At 34.2% G+C, this 26,134-nt stretch overlaps 2 protein-coding genes across 3 annotated transcripts in view; one reads left to right on the plus strand and one right to left on the minus strand.

Moving 5' to 3' along the window:
- Nucleotides 1-2,443, minus strand: part of LOC142344394 (uncharacterized) — a 28,385-nt gene extending 25,942 nt beyond the window's left edge. Inside the window, exon 1 of the mRNA XM_075396001.1 lies at nucleotides 2,244-2,443. Coding sequence (XP_075252116.1) covers nucleotides 2,244-2,383 — 140 coding nt within the window. The 5' untranslated portion in view covers nucleotides 2,384-2,443. The remainder of the gene's footprint in view (nucleotides 1-2,243) is intronic.
- Nucleotides 1-26,134, plus strand: part of LOC142344396 (small ribosomal subunit protein eS19S-like) — a 416,658-nt gene that overhangs the window by 304,992 nt on the left and 85,532 nt on the right. The window lies entirely within an intron of this gene.

Here is a 26,134-nt window from a genome sequence, read left to right on the forward strand (position 1 = left end):
ATCAAATTATACGATAAGAACAGATTTTTTAAAGAACAAGTGACGCTTTCGCGCATATAAAAGTCGGCAACAGACTACTTAAAAAAAATCTACCTATCAACAATAGCAGGAACAATTATTTGGTTTTGCGTTATTGATTTAGTTTTGAACATAGTTGCAGACAATAACAGTGGGATCTTGTCCTTTTGTCCTCCCCCCAGCCTAGTGGGCGCTTATTATTTACCCACACCCAGACGCACGTGCCATACTTTTCATTATGATTTACTGTGTAATGACACGGTCTCTGTAACTGGGGGTGCACAACTTACTGGGGTGTTCATATCTCACTGGGGGGCACAAACGGAAAGGATCCCAACAGTGAAAAGAAATAACTGCAACAAACTTTAAATCCCCTATTTTTCAGAGAAAAATTGACAATACAAAAAACCTGAAAATCCGAAATGATAGTGAAGATTATATACGAAGGCATGAAAGCCATCAGCTGTCAAATCAGAATAAAGGCCCATTTATTTTTCCATGAAAAGCCATTGAGACCTGTCATCATTTAGGTAATTTCATACGACTCCAAAGACAAGACAAAGTACAAAAGACAGTTGAAGAAAAATGTAAAAAATAAATTAAATTTTTCGAGAAGGGGACGGCGAAGCCGCTAAAATCAAAATCTATGCTTTTCAAGACTTTTATATGTATATTTGTGCCTTATTTCTAATGCCAATATCGTAATATGTGAACTTTCAAGATTGGTAATGTGACAAAACGAGAAACAAAAGTGAAGAAGGGGCAACAACAAACAATCAAAAACATTTTGAAATCTAGCAGTATCAAAGCCAGAAAACCATAACGTAACGCAATAAAAATTAAAATTTAATTCAGTAAAAACGAGAGGAAGCCGAAGCATTCTTTTTTGCTGACACAGAGCTACAAGTTGACCAAATTGAGAGAAAAATAGTGGCAAATTTCAATAAGCCACTGTTTTGTTAATAAGGAAACACATTTAGAAGTCTCAACGACCATAATCTTTCGAGTGAATAAACTATGTAAATTTACTTGGAACTGTTTACGAAGCTATTTGGCTCTAACAACAGCGAGCTTTGATTTGAAGTGTTCTGTTCTTTACTTAACATAAGAAAAGTCGAATTTTTTAAAAAAAAAACAGTCAGGTTACAATCCGAATTATTTTTGGATTGTAATAGTCTACGATTGGACCAAAACCTGCGCTTCTATTGCTTTTCGTCCATTTAGAAAACTCATTTGTTTCGAAGGCTTTAGATCTCGTTAATTTGTTAGTTTAAGATCAAAAATAAATGCTGCGTTAATGATTATCAAAAAGTTAGCAAAAGAGGCTAAATTTTGATTCTAGACTACTCTCAATTGAAGTGTAAGTAAGACTAGTTCTCTTTGTATATTACAAAGATTGTATTTGTTGTTTTTTGGTGTGTACTTAAGGCAACTTCAATCAAAGTGTACTAAAGAGGCATATTTGGGTCAATTTTTGATGAAAAAGGCTGAATTTTGAAATATTTAGACAAAATTTTAACCAAAAAATTAAATCAAAACGGTAAGACAATATTTTTTGTCTCCATAAATAAAATCAACAGTACTATTGCTAACAATTTTTACAAATTTTAGCAAAATTGTTGAAATTTTAGGCAAATTTCCAGAAAATGTGAATAAAACCACGGAAATCCGTCTATTTTTCACAAAACTTCAAACCTCGATAACTCCCTGTAATATACGAAATTAAAAAAACCATTTGAAGTCCATATTCTACGCTGGATGGGCTTTTTAATGATATCACTCAAAACTCTCTACGATCGATCGGTCAAAATTGTGTGAACAAAATACCATTTGAGTATAGAGTTCTCCCCCCACCCCCAAGAGGGGTCGGAACAATAACCGAAACCAAGTAGTTTACTCTTCTTAATAACAACTCTAAAAAATTGATTGTTTTCAATATTCAACAAACAGCTCCCAGGAATGAGGTTTTGACCAACTTGGGTCGCGCAGAGGAGGGTGACAGGTCGAACATAAGTTTGATATTTGGGAAATTGGGACGTGAAGAGGGTGGGCTCAGACCGGAGTGTACCGGGTACATATCGCAATAGACTCCGATCGGACCCTAGCTACCCCAGTCGAAAAACAATGGATAATTTATAAATATTTCGGCAAATTTCGGCAACTATATCTCACCTATCATTTTTTAACGGTTGCGATACAAATTTTTTGATCTGAGAGAAACTAACCGCGTGCAGTCGATCGTGTAGTCTTGTTGTCTCAATGGCTTGACATAATCCGTTTTCCTCACAAACTGTGGAATGAAATGGGGCCTTGGAATTGTGCCCGGAACGGGCGCCACACTCTTTAAAACTCCACTTAATCTCATTTTGTTGGTCAAAAGTTCTGAACTTAAAACAACTTAACAAAACTGAGCAGAAAAAGATCTGAATAAAATGATGTTATCATAAACAACCCAAAATGGAACTAGGGTGAAACAAATTTAAATGATGTCAAAGGTTACTTATTAATTTACTAACTAATTTATTAAACCTCCTTAACTGTTGGTGCGACTTCGGAAAAGGGTTGATCAACAAGTGGAAGTTTGATTTCACCCTGTTTTGATCTAAATCAGGGCTGATCTAGTAAACAACCGCAAACCTGAATCTAATTAGTCAACATTACAAAATAGTGCGCTCAATTGACAGCCCGGGTCATCCATTGAACAGGTTTCTTGGAAACTATACTAAGTCATCTATGACTCGTAGTAACCATACTTGGTTAGGTATGATTTGTACAAATTCTTCGTAGTCATGCAAGGATCACATTACAAATTAAACGTACTGTGAAAATGTTCCAGTCGTTATACTCAATGCTACTGATAATACAAAAATAATCAACGCTCAAACATGTCATGCAATGATTATACAAAAATGTAAGAAGCTTGAAATACAATCGAAAAGTAAATGTTCGATTTCAGCAGCCAAACAACCTGCCATGATTTTCTAAGATCAAAATAAAAGACTAAAATAATTGTAATTTTCTTCTTATATTATACTGGTAAAAAAATGATTTGTATAAACTCTTAGTAGTCATGCAAGGATCGCTCAAAAACTAAAAAGCTTGTAAGGAGCTTGAAATGTGAATAAAAAGTGAATGTTCATTTTCAGAATCCAAAGAATCAGCCATGAATTTCTAAGCTCAAAATAAAAGACGAAAAACTTTATAATTCTCTTTTAAAATTAAATAGGTCATAAATGATCTGCATGAATTCTTGGTAGACATGCAAGGATAACTCAAAACTTAAAAAGCTTGTAAGAATCTTGCAATATAAAAGGAAATATTCAATTTCGGGATCCTAAGAATCAGTCATGATTTTCTTAGGTAAACGAAAAAACCTATAAAAAATTGTATTTTTCTTTTCAAAATATACAAGTAAAAAATGATTTGTATGAATTCTTAGTAGTCATGCAAGGATCATTCAAAAACTAAAAAGCTTGCAAGAAGCTTAAAATGTAAACGAAAAGTGAATGTTCAGTTTCAGGTCCGACGAATCAGCCATGATTTTTCAAGGCCAACATAATTTTCTATAATAAGGGTAGTTTTTATTATACAGATGAAAAAAAAATTCGTATCATTTCTTAGTAGTCATTCGAGGATGATTCAAAAACTAAAAAGCTTGCATTTTACGCAAAAAAAGTTGTACAGCTTAAAGAGTCAAGGACGAAGTAATTCAGCAAAAGCAAGAACTTCGGCTCCGCCTCTCAAAACCAAAGAACGAGTGGAAATAGTAACAGGGTGGACCGACCATCACCCGCGGGTGACGAACCCATGTATTAAGAATGGTTATAGCGTCCTCCACGAGAGAGGCTTTTTCCAATGTATTAAGAGATGTGTAGATTTCGCAAGATAGAGCCGAAAACCGAACGCATGTGTAGGCCGACAACATATTATAATATTAGGAATAGTCGCCGCAATGTATTAGGTTTGGGTATAGTTGATTACAAGTAGCAAATTTGCACCATCGATGGACGTCACACGATTAAACATACTACATGTATTAATATCAAGCATAATCAAATATCAGTAATAAAATCCTACTAATGCGTGATGTGACAATGTGTAACATACTACATGTGTTAGTATTACTATATTCTATTATATGTATTAAATTTTCACTATAGCAGGATTCGACATTTTTTAACATACTACATTTGTTAATATTAGGTATTGCTGACTCCATATATTAGGATGGTTTATTAGGATGGGCTCCAGATACAGAGGTCAGTAGACCAAAACTACGTCCAGTTCATCTGACATGGACACATTACTAGTTTATTTTTTGCGCTCAAAAATGAAAAAAGTTGAATAGTAGAAAAAACGTTGAATAGTGGAATGAATTAAAAAAGTAAAAAAAACAGACAAATTTTAAATTATGTACATCAAAATACAAAATTAATCAACCGTCATTAAAACAAAATTAAAAACAAAATCATGCCAATATAAAACTGGCCGAGTGGTAAAAAAAGGGGAAACAGAAAATTTGTGTAACGAACGAAGAATTTAGGAAAATGGAAAAATATAATGTCGTTTTTTTTAGACTTCGACATATTTATCATTAAAACAATTTAATTCGCATATAATAATTATGAAAAATTCAAACGTAGACATCTTGAACATTGTTCGAAATTTAAATATGTGAGATGCGGCAAGAAAATTTTAAAGATCTAACAATTTATCTTTCTGAAATGAATGTTATTTTTTGATACTTCCTATTCAACAAATTGTGTTTTGGGATTGGACCAGACAATGAATTAGCATAGTAATAGTTTCGAATGAGTCGAGCAATGATTATTCATTGCTCTCCAATTTCACTTTTCGGAGAAGAGTTGATGATGGCAAAGCTGCATTTTGGTATATTTTGGACACAATTTGCTCGAAAAGATCCAAAGATCGAAAAATTGAGCCCTCAAATTTGTGCAATAATCTGTCTCAAGGGAACGTTGTCCATGGTAAAAAATTGTTCTAAGCTTTATTGGGCAAATACGGATGACAAACAGATTTTTAACTGTACCGTCATGCTGAGACGATTCGTTTTCCTCAGGAAAGAAACACAACCTTTGTACATTTTTCCTTGTTCCATTAAAGATTTCCTTGATTTTTCAAATTTGTCAACAGAATTAAAATGGGAGTTGCAAAGCAAAAAAAAATTTTAAAAAAAAAGGTAATGGAACAAATAAAAATGAAAAAATACAAAATTGTATTTATTAGACCTCCCCGGGTTTCGGTCTGTTCTATTTAGGAAATTATTTATCGATGAAAAGAAAAATTGCAACAGGTCACGATAATAGATGACACGCAAAGTTTCCAATGCCAAAAGCAAAATTGTAAAAGCTGAAAACAAAAAAAAAATTCGTTAACGCAAAAATTTTGGGCCAATTTTTTTATCCGTTCAAAAATGATCAATGATAACAGTAGAAATGTTTTCACTAGAACAATTCAATCTCCCAGGTTTCTCGGCGGGATGTTAAATAAGTCTCTACTACAAAATTTGTTTGTCACAATCTCTAAAATGACTTCTTTCAAGTCCGTTACTACTTTTACTACTACAACAACAACTATTACTACTACTACTACTATTACTACTAATACTACTACAGCTACTACTACCACTACTACTACTACTACTACTACTACTACTACTACTACTACTACTACTACTACTACTACTACTACTACTACTACTACTACTACTACTACTACTACTACTACTACTACTACTACTATTACTACTACTACTACTACTACTACTACTACTACTACTACTACTACTACTATTACTACTACTACTACTACTACTACTACTACTGCTACAGCTACTACTACTACTACTACTACTACTACTACTACTACTACTACTACTACTACTACTACTACTACTACTACTACTACTACTACTACTACTACTACTACTACTACTACTACTACTACTACTACTACTACTACTACTACTACTACTATTACTACTACTACTACTACTACTACTACTACTACTACTACTACTACTACTATTACTACTACTACTACTACTACTACTACTACTGCTACAGCTACTACTACTACTACTACTACTACTACTACTACTACTACTACTACTACTACTACTACTACTACTACTACTACTACTACTACTACTACTACTACTACTACTACTACTACTACTACTACTACTACTACTACTACTACTACTACTACTACTACTACTACTACTACTACTACTACTACTGTAGCAGAGAGCAATTTGGGTAAGGGCGGCCGCGGTTTCTGGAAAACGTCCGAGCCGCCTCAATTTTGATGTTTAAACTCAAATCAACCCCTGAGATTGATTATTATGAGCTACAGTTGACGATTACCGAAACGGCCTTAAAAACAAACCAGTAGTGCTCGTGCTATAGCCTTTCAAAAAATTTAATTTTTTTTCTAGCGTTTTTCTCCCTTTTTAACAGTAAAAGACCATTAAAATAGAACGTAAATTGATAGATTTTTATCTCTATTTTCTGAAACAGGTATTTTTTTAAATTTCTGTTAAGTATTCTTTGAGATATTGAGCTATAGGAGTAGGGTGCCTTTTTTGGCCGAACAGTAAGGAAAATTGAAGAAACTCTAAGAAAAACTACTTTTTTTCAAAAAATTTTTTTGTTCCTGTCTTGTATGACTACTTTCTGTCATTTTTGTTCTTATGAATGTTTGACGTAGCTTTTTCAGATACGGTGAAAATTTCGGCCTATGAAATCGGTTTGACTAAGTCGAGTGCGTTTGGACATCCTCAGATCCGAAATGAGGTGATTTTTGATAAATGACCACAGAGTTCTGAAATTTGGCATGCAAGTTCTGAATAGTACGACAACCCACCTCCCAAAAAACTGGAGCTTTTTATGTAGTGAAAAAGCAGAAAAAACACTTTGAAAAAAAACGGCCTTCAAATATGGATAACAGTTTTTGGTTAATTTTTGGCCCAATTCTGATATTTTTTAATTGATTGCAGATTTTTGCCTCAAATTTAATTTTTTGGAAGCGCAAAGATGAAAAGTAGGAGGTGACATGCTGGCCATGTGTAAAAAAGTGAAAAAATATGTTTTACTGGTGTAAAAATATTAAATGAAAATTTAAAAAAAAGGGTTTTCATAAAAAACTGTGGCCATTTCGATCTGGATTGTGCTAGTGTTGGAAAACTAACTTTTCCATAAACTAAAAATGCTGCGTTTCAAATTTCTTATTAGAAAATACAAATTCAGGCAAAAAAGTTGTTCAAAAACAACCCCAAATTCTAAAAAAACACAAGATATTTTTTTTTATGTGTTGTCGGGAAATCCTTGATTTCGACCGTTTCCTTATCCAAAGAATGATTTTTTGAAAAGCAAATCTAGTGATCTCTAAATGATCAGTATGAAAATTGGTTCAGAAATCAATATATAAATAATTTTTCTACTCAAATTTTTTTTTTGGCACGAAAGTGCAAAATGGGTAACGGTGAGAATTTTGAAGTCAAATGAGCAAGGGTTACGGAAATGTCTACAAAAAAAAACAATATATTGATCTAAAAACGCCAATTCTAAAACGCTGAGGTCTTTCAATTGTTATCTGAGAGGAATTTAAGTTATGGCATGCATCAAAACAACGCTTCTGAAGCATGAAAAACAGCTATCACCAAAATTTGAGGTCGGTTGGACAAAAATGAGAAAAAAATATTTGAAAAATTTGATAGCAGAAAGAAGTTTTTCCAATTGTTTAAATGAAATAAACAAAATAATATTTTAGTGTCTCTGTGTGCAGGTTGCAAAACCTATTGAAAAAACCTTTTAAAGCACGTTTCTCTGATAATCAATTTTTTTTAAAATGGGTACCATGTTCGAGATGTTCATTTGGCCATTTCAAAAAAGTCTTTCCCTAAAGAAGAATGAACTACAATCGTACTATTCTTTGGAACTAGTTTATTTTTGAAAAGACCTCTCCATATTGGCCAAAACTAAACTCTATAAAAAATTTTAAAAAAAACAGAAAAAACCTAATGCGTCAGAAAACAATTCTACGACAGCAAAAGTAAAAAACGAAAAAAGTTATAGTCTTTTCATTTTTCTGATCAACGAAATCTTTTAAATTTTACTCAAACTCTTTCGGGGTATCGAGAAACCATTTTTCGAATAAAAACAAACCAAAATTCGCAAGAAAATTGCCAAAATCTGCACAGTTGTTAAAACAACATATACAAAATTGAACCACACTTGAGGCTGTTTAACTTTGTTTTTGTTAAAACTCAACGCACTATTCTGTTTCTCAGGATTTTTATCAAACAATTATGGATCAATTCCTTCCTCTAATTATTTTTGAGACAAAAAAAGTACTTTTTTCAATTTTGGTCAAAAAGTGGAATATGGGTAATGGTGAGGTTTTTGAACTCAAATGCGCCAGGGTTACAGAAATGTCTACAAAAAAACAATATAATGATCCAAAAACGCCAACTCTAAAACGCTGAGGTCTTTCAATTGTTATCTGAGAGGAAGTTAATTTATAGAATGCATCAAAACAACGCTTCTGAAGCAAAAAAAACGGCTATTACAAAAATTTGAGGTCAGTTGGACGAATATGAGAAAAAACTATTTGAATAATTTGATAGCAGAAAGAAGTTGTTCCAATTGTCTAAATGAAATAAACAAAATAATATTTTAGTGTCTCTGTGTGCAACTGGCAAAATCTATTGAAAAAACCTTTTAAAGCACGTTTCTCTGATAATCAATTTTTTTTTAAATGGGTAACTTGTTCGAGATGTTCGTTTGGCCATTTCAAAAACGTTTTTCCCTAAAGAAGAATGAACTAAAATCGTACTATTCCTTGGAACTAGTTTATTTTTGAAGAATCCTCTCCATATTGGCCAAAACTAAACTCGATAAAAAATTTTAAAAAAAAACAGAATTTATACTGGAGGAGTCTCTGGATTCTGGAAATAGGCTTAAAATGACGAAAAAAATAGCAGATTTTATGGCGGCCAGAAAAACTGGGGGACCATCCAAATTGGAGGCTAAGCCTCCAATTCGGGAGGTCCCCCATTTTTTTGAAATTGACAAAAAAAGTACTTTTTTCAATTTTGGTCAAAAAGTGGAATATGGGTAATGGTGAGGTTTTTGAACTCAAATGCGCCAGGGTTACAGAAATGTCTACAAAAAAACAATATAATGATCCAAAAACGCCAACTCTAAAACGCTGAGGTCTTTCAATTGTTATCTGAGAGGAAGTTAATTTATAGAATGCATCAAAACAACGCTTCTGAAGCAAAAAAAACGGCTATTACAAAAATTTGAGGTCAGTTGGACGACTATGAGAAAAAACTATTTGAATAATTTGATAGCAGAAAGAAGTTGTTCCAATTGTCTAAATGAAATAAACAAAATAATATTTTAGTGTCTCTGTGTGCAACTGGCAAAATCTATTGAAAAAACCTTTTAAAGCACGTTTCTCTGATAATCAATTTTTTTTAAAATGGGTAACTTGTTCGAGATGTTCGTTTGGCCATTTCAAAAACGTTTTTCCCTAAAGAAGAATGAACTAAAATCGTACTATTCCTTGGAACTAGTTTATTTTTGAAGAATCCTCTCCATATTGGCCAAAACTAAACTCGATAAAAAATTTTAAAAAAAACAGAAAAAAACCGAATGCGTCAGAAAACAATTCTACAACAGCAATAGTAAAAAACGAAAAAAATTATAGTGTTTTCATTTTTCTGATCAACAAAATCTTTTAAGTTTTACTCAAACTCTTTCTGGGCATCGAGAAACCATTTTTCGAATAAAAGCAAATCAAAATCGGCAAGAAAATTGCCAAAATCTGCACAGTTGTTAAAACAATATATACAAAATTGAACCACACTTGAAGCTGTTTAACTTTGTTTTTGTTAAAACTCAACACCCTATTCTGTTTCTCAGGATTTTTAAAAAAAAATTACGAATCAAATACTTCCTCTAATTATTTTTGAGACAAAAAAAGTGCTTTTTTCAATTTTGGCCGGAAAGTGAAATATGGGTAATGGTGAGGTTTTTGAACTTGCGCCAGGCTTACAGATATGTCTAGGAAAAAGACAAATTAATGACCCACAAAATGCCAAGTTTAAAACGCTGAGGTTTTGCAATTGTTATTTAAGAGGTAGTGAAGTTGTCGAACGGATCAAAACAACGTTTCTGAAGCAAAAAATACAGCTATTACCAAAATTTGAGGTCAATTGGACGAAAACGAGAAGAAACGATTTGTAAAATTTGACAGCAAAAAGCAGCCTTTCTTGTTGTCTCAATAGAATAAATCGATAACTTCACTATAAATATGGAGCATTGACGATTACAAAAGATTAAAGCATGCAACATAAGCTTTGCCTAAATCAACCTTAACGTTTACAGTTGAGCAAAGTTTTATCAGGACAAAAGCTAACCAAGTCACAATTTATACTGGAGGAGTCTCTGGATTTTGGAAATAGGCTTAAAATGACGAAAAAAATAGCAGATTTTATGGCGGCCAGAAAAACTGGGGGACCATCCAAATTGGAGGCTAAGCCTCCAATTCGGGAGGTCCCCCATTTTTTTGAAATTTTTTTCTTTTTTTTCAAGTTTTTCAAGTAAAACCCAACTTTTTTTGCCAATAAGAAGCACACTGTTGCCTACACACAAATTTGAAATTATTATTAGTAACCCAAGAAATGATTTTTACACTTTGCTGCAAAACTTAATAAAAAATGGGCAAAAGAGAACAAGAAAAATAAATTTTGGATACAAAAGATGGACCTCATCGCAAGAGACCTAGGCCAACAATTCTCAAACGGATCAAAAACACACACAGTGATAACTTCACTATAAATATGGAGCCATTGACGCTTTCAAAAGACTAAAGCTTGCAACATAAGCTTTGCCTTAACCAGCCTTAACGTTTACAGTTGAGCAAAGTTTTATCAGGACAAAAGCTAAAACAAGTTACAATTTATACTGGAGGAGTCTCTGAATTCTGGAAATAGGCTTAAAATGACGAAAAAAATAGCAGATTTTATGGCGGCCAGAAAAAATGGGGGACCATCCAAATTGGAGGCCAAGCCTCCAATTCGGGCGGTCCCCCATTTTTTTGAAATTTTTTTCTTTTTTTTTTCAAGTTTTTCAAGTAAAATCCAACTTTTTTTGCCAATAAGAAGCACACTGTTGCCTACACACAAATTTGAAATTATTATTAGTAACCCAAGAAATGATTTTTACACTTTGCTGCAAAACTTAAATAAAAGTGGGCAAAAGAGAACAAGAAAAATAAATTTTGGATACAAAAGATGGACCTAATCGCAAAAGACCTAGGCCAACAATTCTGAAATCGATCAAAAACACACACAGTGATAAGTTCACTATAAATACGGAGCCATTGACGCTTTCAAAAGATTAAAGCTTGCAACATAAGCTTTGCCTTAACCAGCCTTAACGTTCACAGTTGAGCAAAGTTTTATCAGGACAAAAGCTAAAACAAGTCACAATTTATACTGGAGGAGTCTCTGGTTTCTGGAAATAGGCATAAAATGACAAACACAAATAGAAGTTTTTATTGCGGCCAAGGAAAATGGGGGACCATCCCAAATTGGAGGCCAAGCCTCCAATTCCGGCGGTCCCCCTTTTTTTTGAAATTTTTTCTTCTTTTTTCAAGTTTTTCAAGTAAAACCCAACTTTTTTTTGCCAATAAGAAGCAAACTGTTCCCTACACACAAATTTGAAATTATTATTAGTAACCCAAGAAATGATTTTTACACATTGCTGCAAAACTTAAATAAAAATGGGCAAAAGAGAACAAGAAAAATAAATTTTGGATACAAAAGATGGAGCTAATCGCAAGAGACCTAGGCCAACAATTCTGAAATCGATCAAAAACACACACAGTGATAACTTGACTATAAATACGGAGCCATTGACGCTTTCAAAAGATTAAAGCTTGCAACATAAGCTTTGCCTTAACCAGCCTTAACGTTCACAGTTGAGCAAAGTTTTATCAGGACAAAAGCTAAAACAAGTCACAATTTATACTGGAGGAGTCTCTGTTTTCTGGAAATAGGCATAAAATGACAAACACAAATAGAAGTTTTTATGGCGGCCACAAAAAATGGGGGACCATCCAAATTGGAGGCCAAGCCTCCAAATCGGGCGGTCCCCCATTTTTTTGAAATTTTTTTCTTTTTTTTCAAGTTTTTCAAGTAAAACCCAACTTTTTTTTGCCAATAAGAAGCACACTGTTGCCTACACACAAATTTGAAATTATTATTAGTAACCCAAGAAATGATTTTTACACTTTGCTGCAAAACTTAAATAAAAATGGGCAAAAGAGAAGAAGAAAAAAAATTTTGGATACAAAAGATGGACCTAATCGCAAAAGACCTAGGCCAACAATTCTGAAATCGATCAAAAACACACACACTGATAAGTTCACTATAAATACGGAGCCATTGACGCTTTCAAAAGATTAAAGCTTGCAACATAAGCTTTGCCTTAACCAGCCTTAACGTTCACAGTTGAGCAAAGTTTTATCAGGACAAAAGCTAAAACAAGTCACAATTTATACTGGAGGAGTCTCTGGTTTCTGGAAATAGGCATAAAATGACAAACACAAATAGAAGTTTTTATTGCGGCCAAGGAAAATGGGGGACCATCCCAAATTGGAGGCCAAGCCTCCAATTCCGGCGGTCCCCTTTTTTTTGAAATTTTTTTCTTCTTTTTTCAAGTTTTTCAAGTAAAACCCAACTTTTTTTTGCCAATAAGAAGCAAACTGTTGCCTACACACAAATTTGAAACTATTATTAGTAACCCAAGAAATGATTTTTACACATTGCTGCAAAACTTAAATAAAAATGGGCAAAAGAGAACAAGAAAAATAAATTTTGGATACAAAAGATGGACCTAATCGCAAGAGACCTAGGCCAACAATTCTGAAATCGATCAAAAACACACACATTGATAACTTGACTATAATTACGGAGCCATTGACGCTTTCAAAAGATTAAAGCTTGCAACATAAGCTTTGCCTTAACCAGCCTTAACGTTCACAGTTGAGCAAAGTTTTATCAGGACAAAAGCTAAAACAAGTCACAATTTATACTGGAGGAGTCTCTGGTTTCTGGAAATAGGCAAAAAATGACAAACACAAATAGAAGTTTTTATTGCGGCCAAAGAAAATGGGGGACCATCCCAAATTGGAGGCCAAGCCTCCAATTCCGGCGGTCCCCCATTTTTTTTGAATTTTTTTTCTTCTTTTTTCAAGTTTTTCAAATAAAACCCAACTTTTTTGCCAATAAGAAGCAAACTGTTGCCTACACACAAATTTGAAACTATTATTATTAGTAACCCAAGAAATTATTTTTACACTTTGCTGCAAAACTTAAATAAAAATGGGCAAAAGAAAACAAGAAAAATAAATTTTGGATACAAAAGATGGACCTAATCGCAAGAGACCTAGGCCAACAATTCTGAAATCGATCAAAAACACACACAGTGATAACTTCACTATAAATACGGAGCCATTGACGCTTTCAAAAGATTAAAGCTTGCAACATAAGCTTTGCCTTAACCAGCCTTAACGTTCACAGTTGAGCAAAGTTTTATCAGGACAAAAGCTAAAACAAGTCACAATTTATACTGGAGGAGTCTCTGGTTTCTGGAAATAGGCATAAAACGACAAACACAAATAGAAGTTTTTATTGCGGCCAAAGAAAATGGGGGACCATCCCAAATTGGAGGCCAAGCCTCCAATTCCGGCGGTCCCCCATTTTTTTTGAAATTTTTTTCTTCTTTTTTCAAGTCTTTCAAGTAAAACCCAACTTTTTTTGCCAATAAGAAGCAAACTGTTGCCTACACACAAATTTGAAATTATTATTAGTAACCCAGGAAATGATTTTTACACTTTGCTGCAAAACTTAAATAAAAATGGGCAAAAGAGAACAAGAAAAATAAATTTTGGATACAAAAGATCAACCTTATCGCAAGAGACCTAGGCCAACAATTCTGAAATGGATCAAAAACACACACAGTGATAATTTCACTATAAATATGGAGCCATTGACGCTTTCAAAAGACTAAAGCTTGCAACATAAATTTTGCCTTAACCAGCCTTAACGTTTACAGTTGAGCAAAGTTTTATCAGGACAAAAGCTAAACCAAGTCACAATTTATACTGGAGGAGTCTCTGGATTCTGGAAATAGGCTTAAAATGACGAAAAAAATAGCAGATTTTATGGCGAGCGGAAAAAATGGGGGACCATCCAAATTGGAGGCCAAGCCTCCAATTCGGGCGGTCCCCCATTTTTTTGAAATTTTTTTCTTTTTTTTCAAGTTTTTCAAGTAAAACCCAACTTTTTTTGCCAATAAGAAGCACACTGTTGCCTACACACAAATTTGAAATTATTATTAGTAACCCAAGAAATGATTTTTACACATTGCTGCAAAACTTAAATAAAAATGGGCAAAAGAGAACAAGAAAAATAAATTTTGGATACAAAAGATCGACCTTATCGCAAGAGACCTAGGCCAACAATTCTGAAATGGATCAAAAACACACACAGTGATAATTTCACTATAAATATGGAGCCATTGACGCTTTCAAAAGACTAAAGCTTGCAACATAAATTTTGCCTTAACCAGCCTTAACGTTTACAGTTGAGCAAAGTTTTATCAGGACAAAAGCTAAAACAAGTCACAATTTATACTGGAGGAGTCTCTGGTTTCTGGAAATAGGCATAAAATGACAAACACAAATAGAAGTTTTTATTGCGGCCAAAGAAAATGGGGGACCATCCCAAATTGGAGGCCAAGCCTCCAATTCCGGCGGTCCCCCATTTTTTTTGAAATTTTTTTCTTCTTTTTTCAAGTCTTTCAAGTAAAACCCAACTTTTTTGCCAATAAGAAGCAAACTGTTGCCTACACACAAATTTGAAATTATTATTAGTAACCCAGGAAATGATTTTTATACTTTGCTGCAAAACTTAAATAAAAATGGGCAAAAGAGAACAAGAAAAATAAATTTTGGATACAAAAGATCAACCTTATCGCAAGAGACCTAGGCCAACAATTCTGAAATGGATCAAAAACACACACAGTGATAATTTCACTATAAATATGGAGCCATTGACGCTTTCAAAAGACTAAAGCTTGCAACATAAATTTTGCCTTAACCAGCCTTAACGTTTACAGTTGAGCAAAGTTTCATCAGGACAAAAGCTAAAACAAGTCACAATTTATACTGGAGGAGTCTCTGGATTCTGGAAATAGGCTTAAAATGACGAAAAAAATAGCAGATTTTATGGCGAGCGGAAAAAATGGGGGACCATCCAAATTGGAGGCCAAGCCTCCAATTCGGGCGGTCCCCCATTTTTTTGAAATTTTTTTCTTTTTTTTTCAAGTTTTTCAAGTAAAACCCAACTTTTTTTGCCAATAAGAAGCACACTGTTGCCTACACACAAATTTGAAATTATTATTAGTAACCCAAGAAATGATTTTTACACATTGCTGCAAAACTTAAATAAAAATGGGCAAAAGAGAACAAGAAAAATAAATTTTGGATACAAAAGATCGAACTTATCGCAAGAGACCTAGGCCAACAATTCTGAAATGGATCAAAAACACACACAGTGATAATTTCACTATAAATATGGAGCCATTGACGCTTTCAAAAGACTAAAGCTTGCAACATAAATTTTGCCTTAACCAGCCTTAACGTTTACAGTTGAGCAAAGTTTTATCAGGACAAAAGCTAAAACAAGTCACAATTTATACTGGAGGAGTCTCTGGATTCTGGAAATAGGCTTAAAATGACGAAAAAAATAGCAGATTTTATGGCGAGCGGAAAAAATGGGGGACCATCCAAATTGGAGGCCAAGCCTCCAATTCGGGCGGTCCCCCATTTTTTTTGAAAATTTTTTCTTTTTTTTTCAAGTTTTTCAAGTAAAACCCAACTTTTTTTGCCAATAAGAAGCACACTGTTGCCTACACACAAATTTGAAATTATTATTAGTAACCCAGGAAATGATTTTTACACATTGCTGCAAAACTTAAATAAAAATGGGCAAAAGAGAACAAGAAAAATAAATTTTGGATACAAAAGATGGACCTAATCGCAAGAGACCTAGGCCAACAATTCTGAAAGCGATCAAAAACACACACAGTGATAACTTCACTATAAATACGGAGCCATTGACGCTTTCAAAAGATTAAAGCTTGCAACATAAGCTTTGCCTTAACCAGCCTTAACGTTTACAGTTGAGCAAAGTTTTATCAGGACAAAAGCTAAAACAAGTCACAATTTATACTGGAGGAGTCTCTGGTTTCTGGAAATAGGCATAAAATGACAAACACAAATAGAAGTTTTTATTGCGGCCAAAGAAAATGGGGGACCATCCCAAATTGGAGGCCAAGCCTCCAATTCCGGCGGTCCACCATTTTTTTTGAAATTTTTTTCTTCTTTTTTCAAGTTTTTCAAGTAAAACCCAACTTTTTTTTGTCAATAAGAAGCACACTGTTGCCTACACACAAATTTGAAATTATTATTAGTAACCCAAGAAATGATTTTTACACTTTGCTGCAAAACTTGAATAAAAATGGGCAAAAGAGAACAAGAAAAATAAATTTTGGTTACAAAAGATGGACCTTATCGCAAGAGACCTAGGCCAACAACTCTGAAATGGATCAAAAACACACACAGTGATAACTTCAATATAAATATGGAGCCATTGACGCTTTCAAAAGACTAAAGCTTGCAACATAAGCTTTGCCTTAACCAGCCTTAACGTTTACAGTTGAGCAAAATTTTATCAGGACAAAAGCTAAAACAAGTCACAATTTATACTGGAGGAGTCTCTGGATTCTGGAAATAGGCTTAAAACGACGAAAAAAAAGCAAATTTTTTGGCGGCCAGAAAAAATGGGGGACCATCCAAATTGGAGGCCAAGCCTCCAATTCGGGCGGTCCCCCATTCTTTTTGAAATTTTTTTCTTTTTTTTTCAAGTTTTTCAAGTAAAACCCAACTTTTTTTGCCAAAAAGAAGCACACTGTTGCCTACACACAAATTTGAAATTATTATTAGTAACCCAAGAAATGATTTTTACACTTTGCTGCAAAACTTGAATAAAAATGGGCAAAAGAGAACAAGAAAAATAAATTTTGGATACAAAAGATGGACCTAATCGCAAGAGACCTAGGCCAACAATTCTGAAATCGATCAAAAACACACACAGTGATAACTTCACTATAAATACGGAGCCATTGACGCTTTCAAAAGATTAAAGCTTGCAACATAAGTTTTGCCTTAACCAGCCTTAACGTTTACAGTTGAGCAAAGTTTTATCAGTACAAAAGCTAAAACAAGTCACAATTTATACTGGAGGAGTCTCTGGATTCTGGAAATAGGCATAAAATGACAAACACAAATAGAAGTTCTTATTGCGGCCAAAGAAAATGGGGGACCATCCCAATTTGGAGGCCAAGCCTCCAATTCCGGCGGTCCCCCATTTTTTTTTTGAAATTTTTTTCTTTTTTTTTTCAAGTTTTTCAAGTAAAACCCAACTTTTTTTGCCAATAAGAAGCACACTGTTGCCTACACACAAATTTGAAATTATTATTAGTAACCCAAGAAATGATTTTTACACTTTGCTGCAAAACTTAAATAAAAATGGGCAAAAGAGAACAAGAAAAATAAATTTTGGATACAAAAGATGGACCTTATCGCAAGAGACCTAGGCCAACAATTCTGAAATGGATCAAAAACACACACAGTGATAACTTCACTAAAAATATGGAGCCATTGACGCTTTCAAAAGACTAAAGCTTGCAATATAAGCTTTGCCTTAACCAGCCTTAACGTTTACAGTTGAGCAAAGTTATATCAGGACAAAAGATAAAACAAGTCACAATTTATACTGGAGGAGTCTCTGGATTCTGGAAATAGGCTTAAAATGACAAAAAAAATAGCAGATTTTATGGCGGCCAGAAAAAATGGGGGACCATCCAAATTGGAGGCCAAGCCTCCAATTCGGGCGGTCCCCCATTTTTTTTTTGAAATTTTTTTCTTTTTTTTTCAAGTTTTTCAAGTAAAACCCAACTTTTTTTTGCCAATAAGAAGCACACTCTTGCCTACACACAAATTTGAAATTATTATTAGTAACCCAAGAAATGATTTTTACACTTTGCTGCAAAACTTAAATAAAAATGGGCAAAAGAGAACAAGAAAAATAAATTTTGGATACAAAAGATGGACCTTATCGCAAGAGACCTAGGCCAACAATTCTGAAATGGATCAAAAACACACACAGTGATAACTTCATTATAAATATGGAGCCATTGACGCTTTCAAAAGACTAAAGCTTGCAACATAAGCTTTGCCTTAACCAGCCTTAACGTTTACAGTTGAGCAAAGTTTTATCAGGACAAAAGCTAAAACAAGTCACAATTTATACTGGAGGAGTCTCTGGATTCTGGAAATAGGCTTAAATTGACGAAAAAAATAGCAGAGTTTATGGCGGCCAGAAAAAATGGGGGAACATCCAAATTGGAGGCCAAGCCTCCAATTCGGGCGGTCCCCCAATTTTTGAAATTTTTTTCTTTTTTTTTCAAGTTTTTCAAGTAAAACCCAACTTTTTTTTGCCAATAAGAAGCACACTGTTGCCTACACACAAATTTGAAATTATTATTAGTAACCCAAGAAATGATTTTTACACTTTGCTGCAAAACTTAAATAAAAATGGGCAAAAGAGAACAAGAAAAATAAATTTTGGATACAAAAGATGGACCTTATCGCAAGAGACCTAGGCCAACAATTCTGAAATGGATCAAAAACACACACAGTGATAACTTCACTAAAAATATGGAGCCATTGACGCTTTCAAAAGACTAAAGCTTGCAACATAAGCTTTGCCTTAACCAGCCTTAACGTTTACAGTTGAGCAAAGTTTTATCAGGACAAAAGCTAAAACAAGTCACAATTTATACTGGAGGAGTCTCTGGTTTCTGGAAATAGGCATGAAATGACAAACACAAATAGAAGTTTTTATTGCGGCCAAAGAAAATGGGAGACCATCCCAAATTGGAGGCCAAGCCTCCAATTCCGGCGGTCCCCCATTTTTTTTTGAAATTTTTTTCTTTTTTTTTCAATTTTTTCAAGTAAAACCCAACTTTTTTTGCCAATAAGAAGCACACTGTTGCCTACACACAAATTTGAAATTATTATTAGTAACCCAAGAAATGATTTTTACACTTTGCTGCAAAACTTAAATAAAAATGGGCAAAAGAGAACAAGAAAAATAATTTTTGGATACAAAAGATGGACCTTATCGCAAGAGACCTAGGCCAACAATTCTGAAATGGATCAAAAACACACACAGTGATAACTTCACTATAAATATGGAGCCATTGACGCTTTCAAAAGACTAAAGCTTGCAACATAAGCTTTGCCTTAACCAGCCTTAACGTTTACAGTTGAGCAAAGTTTTATCAGGACAAAAGCTAAAACAAGTCACAATTTATACTGGAGGAGTCTCTGGTTTCTGGAAATAGGCATGAAATGACAAACACAAACAGAAGTTTTTATTGCGGCCAAAGAAAATGGGGGACCATCCCAAATTGGAGGCCAAGCCTCCAATTCCGGCGGTCCCCCATTTTTTTTTTGAAATTTTTTTCTTTTTTTTTTTCAAGTTTTTCAAGTAAAATCCAACTTTTTTCTGCCAATAAGAAGCACACTGTTGCCTACACACAAATTTGAAATTATTATTAGTAACCCAAGCAATGATTTTTACACTTTGCTGCAAAACTTAAATAAAAATGGGCAAAAGAGAACAAGAAAAATAAATTTTGGATACAAAAGATGGACCTTATCGCAGGAGACCTAGGCCAACAATTCTGAAATGGATCAAAAACACACAAAGTGATAACTTCACTATAAATATGGAGCCATTGACGCTTTCAAAAGACTAAAGCTTGCAACATAGGCTTTGCCTTAACCAGCCTTAACGTTTACAGTTGAGCAAAGTTTTATCAGGACAAAAGCTAAAACAAGTCACAATTTATACTGGAGGAGTCTCTGGATTCTGGAAATAGGCTTAAAATGACGAATAAAATAGCAGATTTTATGGCGGCCAGAAAAAATGGGGGACCATCCAAATTGAAGGCCAAGCCTCCAATTCGGGCGTTCCCCCATTTTTTTGAAATTTTTTTCTTTTTTTTTCAAGTTTTTCAAGTAAAACCCAACTTTTTTTGCCAATAAGAAGCACACTGTTGCCTACACACAAATTTGAAATTATTATTAGTAACCCAAGCAATGATTTTTACACTTTGCTGCAAAACTTAAATAAAAATGGGCAAAAGAGAACAAGAAAAATAAATTTTGGATACAAAAGATGGACCTTATCGCAGGAGACCTAGGCCAACAATTCTGAAATGGATCAAAAACACACACAGTGATAACTTCACTATAAATATGGAGCCATTGACGCTTTCAAAAGACTAAAGCTTGCAACATAGGCTTTGCCTTAACCAGCCTTAACGTTTACAGTTGAGCAAAGTTTTATCAGGACAAAAGCTAAAACAAGTCACAATTTATACTGGAGGAGTCTCTGGATTCTGGAAATAGGCTTAAAATGACGAAAAAAATAGCAGATTTTATGGCGGCCAGAAAAAATGGGGGACCATCCAAATTGGAGGCCAAGCCTCCAATTCGGGCGTTCCCCCATTTTTTTGAAATTTTTTTCTTTTTTTTTCAAGTTTTTCAAGTAAAACCCGACTTTTTTTGCCAATAAGAAGCACACTGTTGCCTACACACAAATTTGAAATTATTATTAGTAACCCAAGAAATGATTTTTACACTTTGCTGCAAAACTTAAATAAAAATGGGCAAAAGAGAACAAGAAATATAAATTTTGGATACAAAAGATGGACCTAATCGCAAGAGACCTAGGCCAACAATTCTGAAATCGATCAAAAACACACACAGTGATAACTTCACTATAAATACGGAGCCATTGGCGCCCTTCAAAAGATTAAAGCTTGCAACATAAGCTTTGCCTTAACCAGCCTTAACGTTTACAGTTGAGCAAAGTTTTATCAGGACAAAAGCTAAAACAAGTCACAATTTATACTGGAGGAGTCTCTGGTTTCTGGAAATAGGCATAAAATGACAAACACAAATAGAAGTTTTTATTGCGGCCAAAGAAAATGGGGGACCATCCCAAATTGGACTAAAGCTTGCAACATAAGCTTTGCCTTAACCAGCCTTAACGGGCATAAAATGACAAACACAAATAGAAGTTTTTATTGCGGCCAAAGAAAATGGGGGACCATCCCAAATTGGAGGCCAAGCCTCCAATTCCGGCCAACAATTCTGAAATGGATCAAAAACACACACAGTGATAACTTCACTATAAATATGGAGCCATTGACGCTTTCAAAAGACTAAAGCTTGCAACATAAGCTTTGCCTTAACCAGCCTTAAATAGGCATAAAATGACAAACACAAATAGAAATTTTATTGCGGCCAAAGAAAATGGGGGACCATCCCAAATTGGAGGCCAAGCTTCCAATTCCGGCGGTCCCCCATTTTTTTTTGAAATTTTTTTCTTTTTTTTCAAGTTTTTCAAGTAAAACCCAACTTTTTTTGCCAATAAGAAGCACACTGTTGCCTACACACAAATATGAAATTATTATTAGTAACCCAAGAAATGATTTTTACACTTTGCTGCAAAACTTAAATAAAAATGGGCAAAAGAGAACAAGAAAAAAAATTTTGGATACAAAAGATGGACCTAATCGCAAAAGACCTAGGCTAACAATTCTGAAATCGATCAAAAACACACACACTGATAAGTTCACTATAAATACGGAGCCATTGACGCTTTCAAAAGATTAAAGCTTGCAACATAAGCTTTGCCTTAACCAGCCTTAACGTTTACAGTTGAGCAAAGTTTTATCAGGAGAAAAGCTAAAACAAGTCACAATTTATACTGGAGGAGTCTCTGGATTCTGGAAATAGGCTTAAAATGACGAAAAAAATAGCAGATTTTATGGCGGCCAGAAAAATTTTTTTCTGGCGGCCAGATTTTATGGCGGCCAAATTGGAGGCCAAGCCTCCAATTCTGGCGGTCCCCCATTTTTTTTTAAAATTTTTTCTTTTTTTTTCAAGTTTTTCAAGTAAAACCCAGCTTTTTTGCCAATAAGAAGCACACTGTTGCCTACACACAAATTTGAAATTTTTATTAGTAACCCAAGAAATGATTGTTACACTTTGCTGCAAAACTTAAATAAAAATCGGCAAAAGAGAACAAGAAAAATAAATTTTGGATGGACCTTATCGCAAGAGACCTAGGCCAACAATTCTGAAATGGATCAAAAACACACACAGTGATAACTTCACTATAAATATGGAGCCATTGACGCTTTCAAAAGACTAAAGCTTGCAACATAACCTTTGCCTTAACCAGCCTTAACGTTTACATTTGAGCAAAGTTTTATCAGGACAAAAGCTAAAACAAGTCACAATTTATACTGGAGGAGTCTCTGGTTTCTGGAAATAGGCATAAAATGACAGACACAAAAAGAAGTTTTTATTGCGGCCAAAGAAAATGGGGGACCATCCCAAATTGGAGGCCAAGCCTCCAATTCGGGCGGTCCCCCATTTTTTTTGAAATTTTTTCTTTTTTTTTCAAGTTTTTCAAGTAAAACCCAGCTTTTTTTGCCAATAAGAAGCACACTGTTGCCTACACACAAATTTGAAATTATTATTAGTAACCCAAAAAATGATTTTTACACTTTGCTGCAAAACTTAAATAAAAATCGGCAAAAGAGAACAAGAAAAATAAATTTTGGATACAAAAGATGGACCTTATCGCAAGAGACCTAGGCCAACAATTCTGAAATGGATCAAAAACACACACAGTGATAACTTCACTATAAATACGGAGCCATTGACGCTTTCAAAAGACTAAAGCTTGCAACATAAGCTTTGCCTTAACCAGCCTTAACGTTTACAGTTGAGCAAAGTTTTATCAGGACAAAAGCTAAAACAAGTCACAATTTATACTGGAGGAGTCTCTGGATTCTGAAAATAGGCTTAAAATGACGAAAAAAATAGCAGATTTTATGGCGGCCAGAAAAAATGGGGGACCATCCAAATTGGAGGCCAAGCCTCCAATTCGGGCGGTCCCCCATTTTTTTTTGAAATTTTTTTCTTTTTTTTCAAGTTTTTCAAGTAAAACCCAGCTTTTTTTTGCCAATAAGAAGCACACTGTTGCCTACACACAAATTTGAAATTATTATTAGTAACCCAAAAAATGATTTTTACACTTTGCTGCAAAACTTAAATAAAAATCGGCAAAAGAGAACAGGAAAAATAAATTTTGGATACAAAAGATGGACCTTATCGCAAGAGACCTAGGCCAACAATTCTGAAATGGATCAAAAACACACACAGTGATAACTTCACTATAAATATGGAGCCATTGACGCTTTCAAAAGACTAAAGCTTGCAACATAAGCTTTGCCTTAACCAGCCTTAACGTTTACATTTGAGCAAAGTTTTATCAGGACAAAAGCTAAAACAAGTCACAATTTATACTGGAGGAGTCTCTGGTTTCTGGAAATAGGCATAAAATGACAAACACAAATAGAAGTTTTCATTGCGGCCAAAGAAAATGGGGGACCATCCCAAATTGGAGGCCAAGCCTCCAATTCCGGCGGTCCCCATTTTTTTTGAAATTTTTTTCTTTTTTTTTCAAGTTTTTCAAGTAAAACCCAACTTTTTTTGCCAATAAGAAGCACACTGTTGCCTACACACAAATTTGAAATTATTATTAGTAACCCAAGAAATGATTTTTACACTTTGCTGCAAAACTTATATAAAAATGGGCAAAAGAGAACAAGAAAAATAAATTTTGGATACAGAAGATGGACCTTATCGCAAGAGACCTAGGCCAACAATTCTGAAATGGATCAAAAACACACACAGTGATAACTTCACTATAAATATGGAGCCATTGACGCTTTCAAAAGACTAAAGCTTGCAACGTAAGCTTTGCCTTAACCAGCCTTAACGTTTACAGTTGAGCAAAGTTTTATCAGGACAAAAGCTAAAACAAGTCACAATTTATACTGGAGGAGTCTCTGGATTCTGGAAATAGGCTTAAAATGACGAAAAAAAAACAGATTTTGTGGCGGCCAGAAAAAATGGGGGACCATCCAAATTGGAGGCCAAGCCTCCAATTCGGGCGGTCCCCCATTTTTTTTGAAATTTTTTTCTTTTTTTTCAAGTTTTTCAAGTAAAACCCAACTTTTTTTGCCAATAAGAAACACACTGTTGCCTACACACAAATTTGAAATTATTATTAGTTACCCAAGAAATGATTTTTACACTTTGCTCTAAAACTTAAATAAAAATGGGCAAAAGAGAACAAGAAAAATAAATTTTGGATACAAAAGATGGACCTAATTGCAAGAGACCTAGGCCAACAATTCTGAAATCGATCAAAAACACACACAGTGATAACTTCACTATAAATACGGAGCCATTGACGCTTTCAAAAGATTAAAGCTTGCAACATAAGCTTTGCCTTAACCAGCCTTAACGTTTACAGTTGAGCAAAGTTTTATCAGGACAAAAGCTAAAACAAGTCACAATTTATACTGGAGGAGTCTCTGGTTTTTGGAAATAGGCATAAAATGACAAACACAAATAGAAGTTTTTATTGCGGCCAAAGAAAACGGGGGACCATCCCAAATTGGAGGCCAAGCCTCCAATTCCGGCGGTCCCCCATTTTTTTTTGAAATTTTTTTCTTCTTTTTTCAAGTTTTTCAAGTAAAACCCAACTTTTTCTGCCAACAAGAAGCACACTGTTGCCTACACACAAATTTGAAATTATTATTAGTAACCCAAGAAAAGATTTTTACACTTTGCTGCAAAACTTAAATAAAAATGGGCAAAAGAGAACAAGAAAAATAAATTTTGGATACAAAAGATGGACCTTATCGCAAGAGACCTAGGCCAACAATTCTGAAATAGATCAAAAACACACACAGTGATAACTTCACTATAAATATGGAGCCATTGACGCTTTCAAAAGACTAAAGCTTGCAACATAAGCTTTGCCTTAACCGGCCTTAACGTTTACAGTTGAGCAAAGTTTTATCAGGACAAAAGCTAAAACAAGTCACAATTTATACTGGAGGAGTCTCTGGATTCTGGAAATAGGCTTAAAATGACGAAAAAAATAGCAGATTTTATGGCGGCCAGAAAAAATGGGGGACCATCCAAATTGGAGGCCAAGCCTCCAATTCGGGCGGTCCCCCATTTTTTTTGAAATTTTTTTCTTTTTTTTTCAAGTTTTTCAAGTAAAACCCAACTTTTTCTGCCAACAAGAAGCACACTGTTGCCTACACACAAATTTGAAATTATTATTAGTAACCCAAGAAAAGATTTTTACACTTTGCTGCAAAACTTAAATAAAAATGGGCAAAAGAGAACAAGAAAAATAAATTTTGGATACAAAAGATGGACCTTATCGCAAGAGACCTAGGCCAACAATTCTGAAATAGATCAAAAACACACACAGTGATAACTTCACTATAAATATGGAGCCATTGACGCTTTCAAAAGACTAAAGCTTGCAACATAAGCTTTGCCTTAACCGGCCTTAACGTTTACAGTTGAGCAAAGTTTTATCAGGACAAAAGCTAAAACAAGTCACAATTTATACTGGAGGAGTCTCTGGATTCTGGAAATAGGCTTAAAATGACGAAAAAAATAGCAGATTTTATGGCGGCCAGAAAAAATGGGGGACCATCCAAATTGGAGGCCAAGCCTCCAATTCGGGCGGTCCCCCATTTTTTTTGAAATTTTTTTCTTTTTTTTTCAAGTTTTTCAAGTAAAACCCAACTTTTTTTGCCAATAAGAAGCACACTGTTGCCTACACACAAATTTGAAATTATTATTAGTAACCCAAGAAATGATTTTTACACTTTGCTGCAAAACTTGAATAAAAATGGGCAAAAGAGAACAAGAAAAATAAATTTTGGATACAAAAGATGGACCTAATCGCAAGAGACCTAGGCCAACAATT

This window comes from Convolutriloba macropyga, chromosome 8 (genome assembly GCF_964194025.1).
Source record: "Convolutriloba macropyga chromosome 8, txConMacr16.3, whole genome shotgun sequence".
Lineage (NCBI taxonomy): Eukaryota > Metazoa > Xenacoelomorpha > Acoela > Convolutidae > Convolutriloba > Convolutriloba macropyga.